This window comes from Amia ocellicauda, chromosome 14 (assembly GCF_036373705.1).
Source record: "Amia ocellicauda isolate fAmiCal2 chromosome 14, fAmiCal2.hap1, whole genome shotgun sequence".
Classification (NCBI taxonomy): Eukaryota; Metazoa; Chordata; class Actinopteri; order Amiiformes; family Amiidae; genus Amia; species Amia ocellicauda.
In genome coordinates this window covers 24,571,046-24,587,404 of record NC_089863.1, presented here as the reverse complement: position 1 = coordinate 24,587,404, position 16,359 = coordinate 24,571,046, and the positions used below count along the sequence as shown (strand labels likewise).

The following is a 16,359-nucleotide window of genomic DNA, read 5'->3' as shown; positions in this document are numbered from 1 at the left end:
ATGTGATTGGTTGGTTAGATAATTGCATTAATGAGAAATTGAACAGGTGTTCCTAATAATCCTTTAGGTGAGTGTATATCCATCTATATAGCGCCTTCTATGCCAATGAGCCATGAACAGAATAACGTATTTGGGGGAAATAAGGATTTGTTTTGTTTTTTGGGGTGTGAGCTCACCTTGATTATAAAATGCGAGCGGTTCATTGGACAGTGTTTGTTGTTTTAATGGTTATTCCATTAAACTGGTTGCATTAATAACACCCAATCTGCCATATCCATCATACTTTCCTAGCCAAGATTAGTTACAGTTTGTTGCTGAAAATACACGTCCGCCATTTTGGCTCTGGCTGCCCTACTTGACTGAAACAGAAGGGGGCCGACTTCAACAAGGGAACCAAAATGGCAGCAGCAGCTTCTCGGCCTTTAACTTTCGAACCGACCACTAACACTACAAGCACAACCCCCTTTCCATATGACAGACAAGCCTCTCGTCCAATCCAAGAGCGGAACGTCGGAAAACGTCGTTGATTGACGGACGCGGTGACCAACCAAATCACGCGGAAGTGCTTGCCCGAAGGGAAGTGTCCTGGAAGCCCATAACAATAAAATAAAACGTCACTAAGTCATACAATAAAAAGAAACGGAGCTGCCGCCATACACATATAAAAACGATTCTGTAATCAAACACGTCTCAACGCGTACATCTTGAAAATTAAAACAAACATCCTCCACCTCTAGCTGGGAAAGAATGGGGGGGAACGGGCCCAGTGAGCTGACAGGACCTACGCGCGTCAGGTGACGGGAAATTCAGGCGCTGCGACGGGAGCTCGGCGAGACTGGAATCTCAGCGTCAGGTAAACAAACACGTTATTTCACCCCCCAAACACCGACAAATACCGCGTCTCCCCCGCCGGGATTAGACCAGCGCACCCTTAAATGCGCCCCCGTTTCCCCGGCCCCCCTTTAAAACGCCCGCACCCCCGCTTCGGCCTCCAAAAACGTCCGCTCCGTTTTGCGTGACCCTGCTGGTCAGATCCGCGTCTGAAGCGGCGGCGGCGGCGGACCCACACAGAGGCAAACTTTGCTCGTCTTTCGGTGTCAATAAATCAATAAATGACCCCCTTCCTGCTTCCTTTTCCCGGCTCCCGCTAATCCACACCACTCTCCTCGCCTTTCCCTACTTTCGTGAGTACCTTTCCTTTCTTTAAGATGTCAGAAATAATAAAAAACGCAACCCCCCCACCCCACGATTCATGTGTTTTTATAGCGACCAACACCAATCGCGTCAGTAGTAGTGACTTAGTAGCAGCTATCACTGCGAGTAAGCGGTGAGTAACCGTTGACCCGTAACAAGTGTGGCTAAATAAATAAAAGCGCATTTTTGTGTAACTTCTGGTGGAGACGCGTAGATAACGGGCACGTCACAAAACGCGTGGATTGTGCTATTATTTTAATATGCATAGCACGACACTGTACAGTCGGGCTTGTGTCCCCTTTATGTATGAATTGTATTCATGTGTGTGAGCTCACTGATATATTCCGCAACGGAAACCACAGTCACCGTAATGGGTTCAAGAGATGTAGAGCACTCAAAACATCACTGTGCAGTTGCAGGTGTGGGAGTGTACGCATGTGCAATGATCACATGTCTGTTCAGCAAAACCAATACGTTTAATCGATCAATAATTTCGCTTTATTACGTATATTGCGCCCGATATCTATACATTCAAACGGCCTTGTAAACATACTGGAACTGAGATCAGTCACTTCCTCCAAATGTTACACAGTGTAGAGAAAGTACAGCACGGGCTGATGGGGGATAATGGTTAATAATTAGTGTTTCCCTCTCTCTCTTCCCCCCCATTCCTCTTCTCATCTCTCTCTCTCTCTCTCTCTCTTGTGCCACGCCCCCTCCCTGCCTCAGATTCTGTCCCTGATCCGACTATGGGGGATATGAAGACCCCAGATTTCGACGACCTCTTGGCAGCCTTCGACATCCCTGATATGGAGGCCATCGGGTCGGCGCCCGAGGAGGCCGAGGGCCACCACGCCAACCACGGCGGCATGGTGAAGCAGGGCGGAGGTGGCGGCGGGGGAGGGGCTGGAGGAGGCGGGGGGGGAGGTGGTCCCTCGAGCCCCCCCAGCGACCACCACCACCACCCCCACCATCACCACCAGCACCACCACCACCACCAGAACGTGCCGCTCGCCCCCGCCCTGCCCTCCGACCCCTCGGTGGTGAGCGTGATCGTGAAGAACAGGGTGCGCCCGGAGAGCTTTGGCGATGTGGAGCAGGACCCCGAGCGGCAGGACAGAGAGAGGGACCGAGGCGGGGCGGAGACGGGAGGTGGAGCGGGGCAGGGCCTGAGCGGCCGGGGGTCCTCGGAGTCGGCGGTGAGCCAGAACGGGTTTGCGGTGGGGGCAAACCCCTCGGACCCCTCCCTCCGGCCCCTCGGCCCAGCCCAGGTCTCTAATGGGGAGCTGTGGCCGCCCTCCCCACCCAGGACCGGCGGGGCATCCGAGAGCTCAGCGGCCGGGGGCGGCAGCAAACACAACGTCAACATCTTCAACAAACTGAAGCCGCTGATGGCCCAGGGCCCGGCCGACACGGTGGGCAAGGCTCGGAAGATGCTGCTCATGCAACAGCAGAAGCAGCTCCAGCAGCAGCTCCAGCTGCACCAGAGTGGCCCCCCAGGCGTGGAAGAGCCGGCACAAGGGGAGACGTCCGCTCTGTCTTTCGCCTCCGCTGCCTCTGCCCTCGTCCCCGGGGTCACCGTGGCTATGTCCTCTCCTTTATTTCCTCCTCCCAAGCCGCCGAACCCCCTCCCTTCCTTCTCCTCCTCCTCTTCCTCCTCCCCTCTCTCTGCCGTTAATCTGCTGAACCCGGGGACCCCCTCCCTCTCTTCCTCCTCTTCCGCCCACCCTCCCTTCAACGGGAAGGGCAGGGCATCCCCGTTCCAGCCCCTGGACTCCGAGGACTCCGACTCGGACCCGGATCTGGTCATCCAGGAGGGCCCCGATTCCCCGGCCCTCCCCCCTGGCCCTCTCTCCCCATCGCTGCCCCCTCCCTCCTCCTCTCCCCCCCCTCTTCCTCCTCCTCCTCCGCCGCCGCCGCCACCATCCCGGGCTCGCTCTCCCCTGGCCCCCCGGCCCCACTCCCCCAAATCCAGAGATGGCCTCCCTTCCCCTGCCCTCCCACCAGCGACCTCCTCCTCCCACTCCGGTGAGCCGCTGGACCCACGGGATAAGAACCCGGAGCATGTCATCGAGGAGAGGGATTCCCCGGAGAGCCCCGATTCCGAGCTCCCCAATCCACCAACACTGGCTGCTTGTGTTGGCAGCTCCTTGAACTCCAACACCACTACTAACTCCGCCGCTACTACAACCTCCGCTGCGGCTACTACAGACTCCCCCGCTCCTCCCGCTCTGACCACGAACTCTGTCTCCATCACTCCCGCCACTGGGAGGGAGGAGGGAGAGATGAGAGAGGAGGAGGAGGAAGAGGAAGAAGAAGAAGAGGAGGAGGAGGAGGAGGAGGAGGAGGAGGAGGAAGAAGAGGAGGAGGAGGGGGAGGTGGAGGAGGAATCTGAGGAGGGAGAAGAAGGGATGGGTGACGGGGAGGTGGTGGGGGAGGTGAAGAGGAGTGGCCAGGAGATGGAGAGCGAGGAGGAGGAGGAAATGGAGGAGGAAGCGATGGAGGTGGAGGATGGGGAGGCGGAGCGAGGCGGAGGAGGAGGCAAAGGGGTGGCGGTGGCCAGCAGCGGTCAAAGTCCCTCTTCCAAACCCCCTTCCCTCCCACCTCCCTCCTCCTCCTCTTCTTCCTCTGCTCCCTCCACGTCCCTCTCTTCTCGGCCCCTGAAGGTCCGGATCAAAACCATCAAGACGCCCACGGGCAGCATCACTCGCACCGTCACCCGGGTGGCGGGCAAGGGCGGGGCAGGGGCCGCCAAGGGGGCATCGGCGTCCTCGGCCACGAAGGGCTCTGGGAAGAAGACGGCCGCGCCACAGAGCGGGAAGAGCCGCCGGGCGCCCGTGGGAAAACCGCACCCCGCCGCTCCTCCTCCTCCGCAGCAGGCGGCGGCAGCAGCCCTGACCCCACGCCCTCGGGCCAAAGCCGCCATCTTGCCCGTGTCCACACTGCAGGATGCCAGCTCCGCCATGCTGGTCGCCGCCAGCAAGGCCCAGAACAAGATGGCACAATCTCCCGCCTCCACGGAGAAGAACAGATCCGCCCTCTCTTCCGCCCTCTCCTCCTCCGCTTCCACCTCCACCACCTCCTCCTCCTCCTCGTCCTCCTCCTCCTCCTCTCCCGTGGTGGCCAAGTTCGGTGTCAGCGGCGGGATCAGCGTGCGCTCGGTGGCGCCGAAGCAAGTGACCGGCGGCACCCAGGGCTCCAAGCCGGCCTCGATCGTGAACAGCAGCGGTGCAGTCATCTCCCGCAGCCAGTCCAGCCTGGTGGAAGCCTTCAACAAGATCCTGAACAGCAAGAACCTGCTGCCCAGCTACCGGCCCGACCTCTCGGTGCCGCCGCCCCCGGAGTGGAGCCTGCCGCTGCCCGCCAACGGCTACCGCTGCCTGGAGTGCGGCGACTGCTTTGCCCTGGAGCGCTCACTGGCCCGGCACTACGACCGGCGCTCGCTGCGCATCGAGGTCACCTGCAACCACTGCGCCAAGCGGCTGGCCTTCTTCAACAAGTGCAGCCTGCTGCTGCATGCGCGGGAGCACAAGGAGCGCGGCCTGGTCATGCAGTGCTCGCACCTGGTCATGCGGCCCGTGTCCATGGAGCAGATGATCGGCCAGCAGGACACCACGCCCATCGGTGAGTGAGGAGCGTGTGTGTGTGTCTCCCTCCCTCTGCCCCCTCACCCTCTCCCTCTCTCTCTCTCGAATAACAAAAGCAAAACAATTACAAACTCACAAACACAGATTCCTCTCTCTCTTTCTCTCTGCTTCCACCCCGTAGGCATGCTCTCCCCTTCAGTGTCCTCCTCCTCCCTCACCTCCTCTTCCTCGGCCCCCGGGGCAGTGGGGGTGGCAGTGGCCGCCGGGGGCTCGGCGGTCCCCTCCACCCCCGTGGCCCCAAGCCCAGCCAAGGGGGGACACCCGGCACCCCAGTCCAGCCCAGCACGCAAACCCAGCGAGGGACCCCAGGCCGTGCTGCCCCTGCCCTGCAAGAAGGGCGAGGTGCTGCAGTACCACAACTTCAAGTGCCCGGAGTGCAGGGTGCAGTTCGGGGGCAAGGCGCAGCTGGTCGCCCACTTCCAGGAGGTCAAGGCCACCTCGAACGCGGTGAGGGTCACCTCTGTTTGGTGTCGGTTGTCTGCCTTTGACGCATTTTTTTCGTCATTGAAAGTGACAACAGTGCAATAAAATGCACCGTTTCATGCGGAAGGTCCAATTATACAGTCTGTATTGAATGCAGTAAAGATTTATTTGATCCCTTTTCAACAGTCTATTGCTTGTTTACGTTATTTACAGCTTGGAAGGGCAGATAGAGCACCACTATCTTGAATAATCACAGTAAACACACATATATGCAAATATTTATGGAAGGAGGATAATTGTGACCAGGAGATTTGTTCTTTGAAGGGTTTCAGGATTTTTTTTTTCGACTGGGAGATGTGATAGCGGGATAGCTTACTCGACTTTATATATTCTCTTGTATTATACTATTATATATTTAAAGCAGACATGTTCTTTATGTAGCCTAAACATTGCTGCAAATGAACATTGGGAAAATGATAAAGTAGGGAAATAATTGATAAGCACAGTGTGATAGCCTTTTCCTTTGGGTGCATCTTTGGGAATTTTCAGTACAGATCGATTTCAGTTCAATCCATATCCTTTTGAAGTGTGTGCAAGTTTTTTTTTGTGTGTGTTATTATTAGCCTATTATTATTAATATTATTATAATCTCTGTGTTGTGCAGTGGCCTTTATTGTGTTGGACAACCTCTGTGTGGGATTGTCTTTGGGTGCCCTTGTGTGTGTGTGTGTGTGTGTGTGTTGCTGTCAGCATGTCTGTCTGTCTCACTGTTTATCATCTTACTTTGATCCTGCCGGTCAGTCGGTCTGTCTTAGTGACACTGACACTCTCTCTCTCCGTCCCCCCTCCCTCCCTCTGTTGCTCTCTCTCTCCCTCCCTCCCTCCCTTAGAGCTGTATGCTATGCTCTCCCGCCATGATGCTGCCCAACCCGTGCAGTGCGGCGGCTCACCAGCGCGTCCACAAGCACCGCTCGCCCCATGTGTGCCCAGAGTGTGGCGGCATCGCCCGGCCTGCCAGCTTCCAGACCCACCTGGAGGAGGCCTGCCTGCACTTCGCCCGCCGCATCGGATACAAGTAAGAACCCCCACACACACACCCACGCACCCTGACACGCCTACACCCTGCCCGATACCCTGACTGACACGCTGACTGTGTGCTTGCCCCACCCTCCAGGTGCTCGAGCTGCCAGGTGGTGTTTGGGGGCCTTAGCTCCATCAAGTCGCACATCCAGACAGCCCACTGCGAGGTCTTCCACAAGTGCCCCAGCTGCCCCATGGCCTTCAAGTCTGCGCCCAGCGCCCACGCCCACATCAGCAGCCAGCACCCCACCCTGGGCACCCCACAGGCAAAGTACGCTGCCTGCCTGCCTCTCTCTCTCTCTCTCTCTCTCTCTCTGCCTGTCTGCTTGTCTGCCTCTCTCGGTCTCTCTGCCTGCCTGTCTGTCACTCTCTCTGTCTGCCTGTCTTTGTCTGCCTCTCTCTCTATGACTTTCTATCTCTCTGCCTGCCTCCCTGTCTCTCTCTGTCTATCTGTCTGCCTGCCTGCCTGTCTGTCGCAGTGTCTGTCTTGTCTTGTCCTGTCCTGTCCTGTCTTGTCTTAGGGCTGTCACTAATGACTATTTTAGTAATCGAGTATTCTGTCGATTTGAGTTATTCGGATAAAAATGTTTGCAAGAACCCTGCTTTTTAAAAATGCTTTATGCAACATTCTTAACATTCTTCTTGTTTTTCAATATAAAGTGTCACAAATGTTTTTTGCTTTAGTGTTTCTTAACCAATAGCAGAGAGGTTTTTTGTGAGTGTTAACCAATCAGAAAGCTTTTAAAACAAACAGATTTTTTTGTATTGGTTAGAAAATAGGAACCTGGGAAATGGCAAAAATACCGTCTCGCTGAAAGTGCTCACTACATGAGAGCGCTGTTAATGGGAGTCAAATGAGGGACGTTTTGAACATTTTACTGCTGCAGAGACCGATAAAACTTAATTAAGCATTTTAGTGTTGTAAACTTGTAATTGGGCACATTGTTCAGTATTGTAGACAGTTACGACAGTGATTTGGAAGAGGGGGGCAGACGTTTATCACGAGAATGTAAATGCGAGGGGCTGAAGGTACAGATTAAGACGTTTCTAGTTTATATCAGATGGTCAGTGCAGATGTCAGAATCCCCGTTTCAGCCCAAATTACAGAACTGACACAAAAGAAAACCGCTAAGATTGAGAAATACGCAGAAGTAATAGTCCGAGATGTATTCAACACACAACCTGACTGCACGATTGTAGTTTGTTTTTGTTGTTTTGCCGTGTGGTTTTGTCTGGCTTCAAGACATCTCTTGAACGATTATTTGTAAACATCTGTGTTTTTTTGTGTTTTAAATAGAACATTCTGGGGATTCGTATATATGATTTTTGTTAGTGTTTATAAGCCAGATTAATTTTGAAAACAACGTTGTTTTGAGTATAAAAATGGTGTCTAAATCATAATGGTGTCTTACTGTCTGCCTGTCCGTGTCTATAACTGCCGGTCCGTCTGTCCGCAGGATGATTTATAAGTGTGTGATGTGCGACACGGTCTTCACCCAGAAGCCTTTGCTCTACATGCACTTCGACACCCACCTGGCCAAGCAGAAGGTCCACGTGTTCAAGTGTCCTGACTGCACCAAGCTGTACGCGCAGAAGGGCTCCATGATGGAGCATATTAAGGTACACGCACACTACATACACACTATATACCCACACACTACACACTCACACAGACACACTCACTCACTCACACACACACACTACACACTACTACCTACACACTCACACACACACACACACTACATACACTCACAAACGCATTACACACTACTTACACACTCACACACACACTACATACACACTCACACACACACTCAGTCACTCACTCACACACACAGTACACACTACTACCTACACACACACTACATACACTCACAAACGCATTACGCACTACATACACACTACACACTCACTCACACACACACTACATAAACTCACAAATGCACTACACACTACATACACACTACATACACACACACACACGTGGTTTCATGTTGGGTCTATATTTTATAGAGTAAGTGTGTCTGCTATGTAATGTAGTAATAATGATGATAATAATAATAATTATAAATAACAATAATAACTCGAATGCTAGAGAATCCTAGAGAAACTGTCTGCATGTGAAAGTATGTTTGAGTATAGTAAGCAGTATGTTTCAGTGTACATGTAGTACTGTAGTAAATACGAGATGCTACAATATACAAGTGTACTATAGTATATCAAGAGTTACTACAGTATACTATTGTATAAAAGTGTAATATGGTATAAAGCAGTGTATTTTAGTATTTGTTGTAATCTAGTAATAACTATAATACAAGGTAGTACAGTATAGAACACTGTACCATAGTATTTGTTGTAGAACTATAGCACATTACAAGATAGTACAGTATTCAATAGTGTACTATAGTATATCACATGTTACTATAGTATAAACGTGTACTATAGTATATCACAAGCTGCACACAGTATTTATTGTACTACTGTAGTAGGGTCATTATTCCAATAGGGTGCCTTTTGGAGCTTGTGAACATTTTTCAAAATAGTTTGTATTTTGGGAAATCTTTTATATCAGAAACAGAACATTTTAAGTTAACTTTTGCCAAGCTTAACAGCAGAAAACCTGTAAATTAAAAGCCATGAATTCCTGTTTTTCCTATATTTTGTATCAACTCTGTAACAGTTGACGGTAACAGGATTGACTTACATAAAGTCTGGCCTTTATTTCCCATGTCAAAGCACATGGCAACACATGGTGCGCTTCAGGTGAAGGCTTTTTTGGAGTTTATTAAACTAGTTATACATTTTTGGATATATATTTGTTTTCTTAATTTTGCATAACAGAGTTGATATTTATAAAGTACCTTATGAACCCAGACAAACTAGCAAAAATTCATTATTCTGCAGAGGGGTTTATATCTGGTAACAGCATTGACGGTGGATTCATGGACCGTACTAAATAGTTAAAGAGTATGTATAGATGTATTCTATGGATTTATAGTTGAAAAACAATGCACTAAGTTGTATTTTGTAATAATTGTGAGATATATTAAAAATACATTCGGATTTAGTGAGTTATATTCTTAAAGGACTTAGTAAAGAGATCAATAGGGACATTGCAACATGCAGATTTTTCCTTTAATTTGTTTCAGATTTTTTACTTTAAATGCAATTTAGTTTGTTTTTATTGTGAATAGGAATTACTGAAACCTTTGTGATAAATTAATTACTTTGAAAATAATCTGCTATTTTATACAAAATATGGCACAGGAACACAAAAGGGCACCCTATTGGAAGAATGACCCAGTACATCACAGAGGTCTGCAGTATACTATAGAAAACGTTATAGGGACTTAATTAAGGTATGTAGGTTGTAGTAGTGAATGATATGGAATAATAATATTAATTGGTACTAAAGCTCTGTAGAATTATTATTATTGTAGTGATTGTTCTGTAATGCATTATTCAATTCCCTGTCTTCCTCCTCTCCTCCCCCTCCCTCCCCCAGACGGCTCACCGTGGCATATCTGTGAAGCCAGAGCCCCCCCCGCCAGCGCCAGCCCGCGCCCCCCCGCCCTCCTCCTCCTCCTCCTCCAGCGCTGCCTCCGCCCCCAAAGCCAGCCGCCTCTCGGCCACCAAGAGTGAGCCGCGGCACAGCAGCTCCGACGGGGAGGAGGACAAGGAGCAGGAGCGGGGAAGGGAGGAGGAGGAGGACGGGGACGGGGAGGGTGAGGAAGAGGAGGACGAGGACGAGCCCCCCAGCTCCCCCGAGGCCCGGGCCAGCCGCCCCGCCCCGCGTCGCACCGCCCCCTCGGAGTGGAGCTGCCGGCAGTGCGTGCTGCGCTTCAGCGAGAAGGACGAGTACATCGCACACATGAGGAAGGAGCACGGCAAGGTCAGGACACTGCAGCGCAGTACAGCACACTGCACTACAGCACGCAGCACAGTACAGCACACTGCAATACAGTGCACCGCACTACTGCACCACACTGCAGCACAGCACACTACAGCACACTGCACTACACTATAGTACAGCACAGTACACTGCACTACAGTAAACTATACTACACTACAGTAAACTACAGCACACTGCACTACAGTAAACTATACTACACTAAACTATACTACACTACTAATCAGTGTGCTATACATTAACCGAGTAGCATACAATAACAGTGGGGTACAGAACTGTAGAAGTAAATGATGAAAGACTTTCATATTCTTCTGTTATCTCATTGTATTCTCTTTGTTTATTCTATTTCATATTTGTTTAGCTCAGGCATTCTTAAGAATTGGGACAAAACTCATCCAGCAATACCATACTATATTATTTAAAGTAAAAATGTCATTAGAAATTGGAATATGTGATCAAGTCTTTACTCTAAGTGACATGCATATATGATTACAACTGATTGGGTTATTATGGAAATATCCCCTGAACAACACAGCAGACCTCAAAGCAAGGTATTTCAAAAACATGTTAAAATCTCTCAAAAAGTCATAATTACTGAAAGTTAGGCTTGTTAAAAACATGGCCCGAGTAATGTTTGACAAATAATCTAATTTATGCTCAAGCAAGGCCTCCAACAAAAACTGTACAGGGTTATAGATCAGGAACATTCATAGACAGCTATGTTCTTAGGACCCCATTCACAGTTCCTGTAGCCTTTGAGTGCAAAAGAGCTGCAGATGCTGTGGTAAGAGTAACATAACAAAATATAATGATTTCATCACGGTCACAACCATAAACTGACAACTCCGTCAGCCATAACCATTAAGATTTGATATTGATTTATTAACAAAATATCTAATCTAAAAAAGAGACTAGGTGATGGAGGATTTCATGTAATTATAGGTATAAAAATAAATGTATATAACACACTTGTATCACATATTTCCAAACACATTAACTACAATCAAATATTTCAATGAATCAAGCTTCTCTTAAGTTGTTTTTTAACAGAATAAAATGTAGTTTGATAGTGTCTGACAGAGTTGACCAAATATCGGCCCTCAATTACAAAAAGAGCTTTTCACAAAAAAGTCAGAATGTTGTTCCTTTTCCTCAATTGGTGGTAGCTCATAGTCTTGTCTGTCAAAAAATCGGTATCATTTCATGAAAAAGAAGAAATAGTGAACAAAAAATCTGTTTTGTCCCTCTTCTCAAGAATGCCTCAGCTGCAAGTATTGAAGTGAACTAGTCTGCTCACTGTGAAGCGAGAATCAGTTACCTTTTCATTGCAGGAAGGTGAACATCTGTGCTCTCTGTGATAAGTGCGCTGCTGAGGCACAGATTCAAGGCCGGCTCAGACTGGGCTTTGATTCATTGCCTGCAGATGGTTTTCTTTTATCTAATAACTGTTTCTTTGTCTGGAAAGAGTATGAGACTCCCTGCTCAGACTCAGAGAGGAGTGTTACACTGCTAGGGCTCACTTGATAAACACAGCAACACTGCAGTGCAATAAAGTCTCCCCGTCCCCGTGTGTCCGCAGTCGGTGAAGAAGTTCCCGTGCCCGCTGTGCGAGCGCTCCTTCTGCTCCGCCCCCAGCCTGCGGCGCCACGTGCGCGTCAATCACGAGGGCATCAAGAGGGTCTTCCACTGCCAGTGAGTACTGCCTGCCCCGCCTCACACACTGACTGGAGCATAGTATAGTATACTTTAATATAGTATAGTAAAGTATAATATAGTATAGTGTAATATAGTATAGTAAAGTATAATATATTATAGTGTAATAAAGTATAGTATAGGGGCCAGACTGGAGCCAGCACTGTGTGTGTTTGTGTGTGTGTCTGTGTCTGTGGCTCTGATGGCGCTGTGTGTGTGTGTGTCTCTGTTTCTTTGTGTCTGTGTGTGCATGCATGCGTGCGTGTGTGTGCGTCTCTGTCTCTGTGTGTCTGTGCGTGCGTGTGTGCTTGCATGCGTGCGTGTGTGTGCGTCTGTGTGTCTCTGTGTGCGTCTGTGCGTGTGCATGTGTCTCTGTCTCTGTGTGTCTTTGTGTGTCCATGCGTGTGTGTGTCTGGGTGTGTGTGTGTGGCTCTGATGGCGTTGTGTGTATGTGGCTCTGATGGCGTTGTGTGTGTGTGGCTCTGCAGGTACTGTACTGAGGGGAAACGGACCTTCAGCAGCCGTCTGATCCTGGAGAAACACATCCGGGTCAGACATGGCATCCGGACCCGAGACCAGAGTGCAGCGAGGCCAGGCAATGAGGTATGCGCTCCATCCCCCTCTCTCTCTCCATCCCTCTCCCTTCATCCCCTTGTGTCTCTCTTTTTCACAATATTGTATTGATACTCTGACCTCTAGAATCGATGTTTATTATAATTTTTGTTATGCTGGTAAAATGTGAGAATGAATAAAGTCTGTGGTTGAATTCACACAAATGCAGTACTCACTACAATCCTATAGACAGCAGTAAGCAGGGGAGCCGCTGGGCAGCCTGTGTGTATGTTTAGTTGCGTATCTCAAGTTCCAGGAGAAATAAATGGTGATGGCACAATGAATTGTGATGTAATGAATCAGAACATGTATCGTGATATATGCCTCACAGCTTGCATGCCCCTCCCTCTCTCTTCTCGTCCCTGCAGGGTGGCGCACCATCGTCACGGAAGCGGGGGGCCCCCGTCTCCACTGCCGGCCGCAATGCTGACAGCTCCTCGGACACGGAGGGGGGGCCCGGCTCAGGCGGCGGCGAGGAGGAGGAGGAGGGTGAGGAGGGAGGAAGAGGCCGAGAGGCGGAGGAGAGGGCGGAGGGCCGTGACCGGGCCGCGGGCGGCAGCCCTGTGAAGCGAGCGCGGGGGGCGGGAGCGTCCTCGCCCTCGGCCTCGCCCCCGGACCCCGGCGCGTTCCGCTGTGCCTCCTGCGGCTTCTCCACGGAGGACCAGGACGCCTTCCTGCGGCACATCCCGCAGCACCGGCCCGACGCCTCCTCACGCCAGTGCCCCCAGTGCGGCGCCTGCTTCACCTCACTGGGCTCGCTCAACCGGCACCGCTTCATCACGCATCGCGTCCGCGCCCCCGAGGCCCCGCCCACCGGCACGGCACCGCCACCCCCTGCCAGCTCCTCCACCACCGCGGCCGGCGCCTCTTCCCCCCCGGACCCCTCCGCCCCGCCACCAGTCTTCTTCAGCTCCTCCTCCTCGCCCGGCTCCCCCACCTCGTCCTCGCCGCCCCCCGGCTGCACGGAGGAGGGTGAGGACCGGCTGGCGTGCCGCGTGTGCCGCCGGCGCTTCGAGCGGGCGGCCGACCTCAGTACGCACTTCCGCACCCACGGCATGGCCTTCATCGCTGCCCGCAAGACCGGCGGCCCCGATAAGCCGTGAGACGGGAACCGCACCTGTCACCGTGATGAGGTGGGATTTTGCCGCGGAAGGAGAGGAGGGTGAGGGGGCGTTGGCCATTGAGAAAAGGTACTGAGGTTAGTGGAGGGAGAGAGAGAGCATTAGTAAGTCTCACTTTTTCTAGCATTATAACACAAACAGTTCTAGATTTTTTTTATTCTTTTCTCTGCTCTTTTTGTCCCCCCATCTCCTGCGAGTTCAGTGCGGATCACAAGTCCATGCTCCCTCTCTCACTCTCTCTCTCTTTTTATTCAGTGTCTGTTCCCTCTCCGCACAGTTCCTCCCCCGTTTTAATCCGTGCCACGGCCGGAGACTCGCTCCTGCCCCTTCGGGAAACCCCTTTTTAATTCTAATGGGAGAACGTTTCATTTCAATAATAAGTCTCGGAACTGGTTTCTCGACACCCCTGTAAATAAGTGAATCGCTACACGACTGACGGACTGCTTCACTACAGCGCCAGAACCTTTACCCGCAGACCGAGCGGGGTCTCAAACGGACCGAGATGGGGGGACAGTAGAGAATTTTAATCCTTTGTCTTTTTAAAACCAACAAGAAACACAAACAGCTGTAACTTGTATTTTTGTCGATTTGTATATTTTTTTTCGTCTCCTAGTTTATTTCTGATGTATACAGACAGCTGATAGTGGGGGGGGAGCGAATAAAGGAATATGGAACCCCCCACAGTGCATTTTATATCTGTACATACCTAGAGAGCTTTTCTTTTCTTGTTCGTTTGGAATAATGTGAATAACTATTGTATTTGTTGTTATTATTATTATTATTATTATTATTATTAATATTCTGATACTATTGTTTTTTTTGCAACTGGGGGCTAGTTTTCTGGTATTTTTTCTAAGGGGGTTGGGGGGGCTGTTGAGGATTGTGAAGCAGAGTGAGAGGGGGTTGGGGGGGGTATTTGTAATGTTTGTAATACTCCTGTACATTTTTTCTGTGTGTGTGTGCTGTGGCCAGGTCGGTGTGGCTCTCGGGAGGCCCCTCTCCCGTGGTTAGTGGCGATTCGGCTTGCTCCTCTTCCGTCGCATTTTGTTTACTTTTATATTACTCTGATTATGATGCTGATGTTATTATTTAGTCGACTGCTGGTCGCAGTCCAGTTTTGTGGTTGCGTGGTCGGTTGGTTTTTCGTTGTCTTCTGCGTTTCGTTTTATTGTTTCCTCCTCAGAATGTTGTGGCTGAAATGATTTACCACGGCCAAAGCGCGTGCAGGCCTGCCAATCAGTCATTCATCCAGTCAACACATAGTCTTTCTTTTCTTTCTATAGATAGTGACTTTGTGCTCCCTACTCGTATCAAAACACTTAACAAAGACGAAAAAAAAAGTAATATAGCTGCTACTAGTAGCAATATGGCCTGTGTGTGTGTGTGTGTGTGTGTGTGTGTGTGTGTGTGTGTGGTGGGGGGGGCGCAGGGTCGTGGGGTCAGCCCACGTGTTCAGGGCGACCTGGACGTGGATGTTGAGGGTTCCAGCAGGGTTGTTTATCTCTCACCTTTCTCTCTCTGCCCCTCTTTTTCTCTCCTGTTCCCCTCCCTGCTTCTCACTTCTTCTCCTTCTCATTTCACTCCCCCCCCACTCTTTCCCCTCTTCTTCCTCTCCCCTCTCTCCCCCTTCCTCCTCCTCCTTTCTCTCCCCTTTTTCTTCCTCTCCTCTCTCCTTCTTCCTCCCGCGCTCTGCTGCAGGGCTCTGTGGTCATCCCTCAGTGTGTGGTGTTCGTGTGGGGGGAGGTGCCGTAATAACAATCCCAGGGCAGCGCAGACAGCAGGGCAGGAGGCGACGGTGCGAGTCATTAAGCAATTAACGAACTGGGCAGAGTGTGGAGTGGATTGGATGTGCCGGTGTCTCTGGCCCTGGTCCTGGGGGGGGAGGGGGAGACAGTCCAGGCCAGCAGGGTCTCCCCCCCCCGTGTTTGGCATTTATAATCCAGGTTAGAGTTGAAAACAATACGTGGAAACGGCTGTTTAGAAAGAGATGAGAAGATTGTGTTCTGTCTAGTGTGTTTTTTTTATAGTATAACATCCTGACACTAACAAAGGGAGGAAGGAGGGGGACTCGGGTGTCTGACGGACACCTCGCTCGACCAATCACAGCGCTGGGTTCGGGCTCTGTAGTCTCCATGTCTCGATCCTGTTCTGCACTTTTCTTGTGCTTTTTTATTGTATTAAGGTCTGATTGTATTTTTATTTTTTATTTTTTTTTACTGCAGGGAGGGATTTGAACTTGCTTTAGATTTATTTTTGTTGCTTTGATCGTGTATTTCCACCTTTCCTCACAGCGCTGCAGTACAGCGTGTAGCCGGCGTCACATGGTACAGGTGATTTAAAGGCTGTGTGTTTAATAAGGGACAAAACCAAACTGGTAAGGAAGCAGAATTGTCTGAACGGTTGGTGCTGAACGGTTGGGGGCAGGGGGAGGTGTCTGGACTGTGTCTCTGGGGGACTGTGCCGTACCAGGCTATAATATATTACTTGTGAACCGTTTCCTTTCTCCAGTTTCCCTCTGCTCTGTGCGTCTGTGGTTTTATTTCTTTCTGACTGTACCACCTTGGTTGTGTTCTCAGTTTTTCCCTCGATCTCTTTTGTACATTGTATGTGGTGTGCACTAACTTGTCAACCTTTTACACAGGATGTAAATAATAAAATACGAAAAAAAACCTTTAAAATA

General features: G+C 50.4%; 1 protein-coding gene across 1 annotated transcript; it reads left to right on the top strand.

Annotated features, from left to right (window-relative positions):
- Positions 1-761: 761 nt before the first annotated feature.
- On the top strand, positions 762-16,359 carry znf687b (zinc finger protein 687b). Its single transcript, XM_066721326.1, has 10 exons — positions 762-853; positions 1,924-4,818; positions 4,963-5,288; positions 6,155-6,339; positions 6,439-6,615; positions 7,802-7,964; positions 9,850-10,236; positions 11,834-11,946; positions 12,435-12,549; positions 12,927-16,359. The coding sequence occupies exons 2-10, from the start codon at positions 1,944-1,946 to the stop codon at positions 13,659-13,661; spliced, it is 5,076 nt and encodes a 1,691-aa protein (XP_066577423.1). The 5' UTR covers positions 762-853; positions 1,924-1,943; the 3' UTR covers positions 13,662-16,359.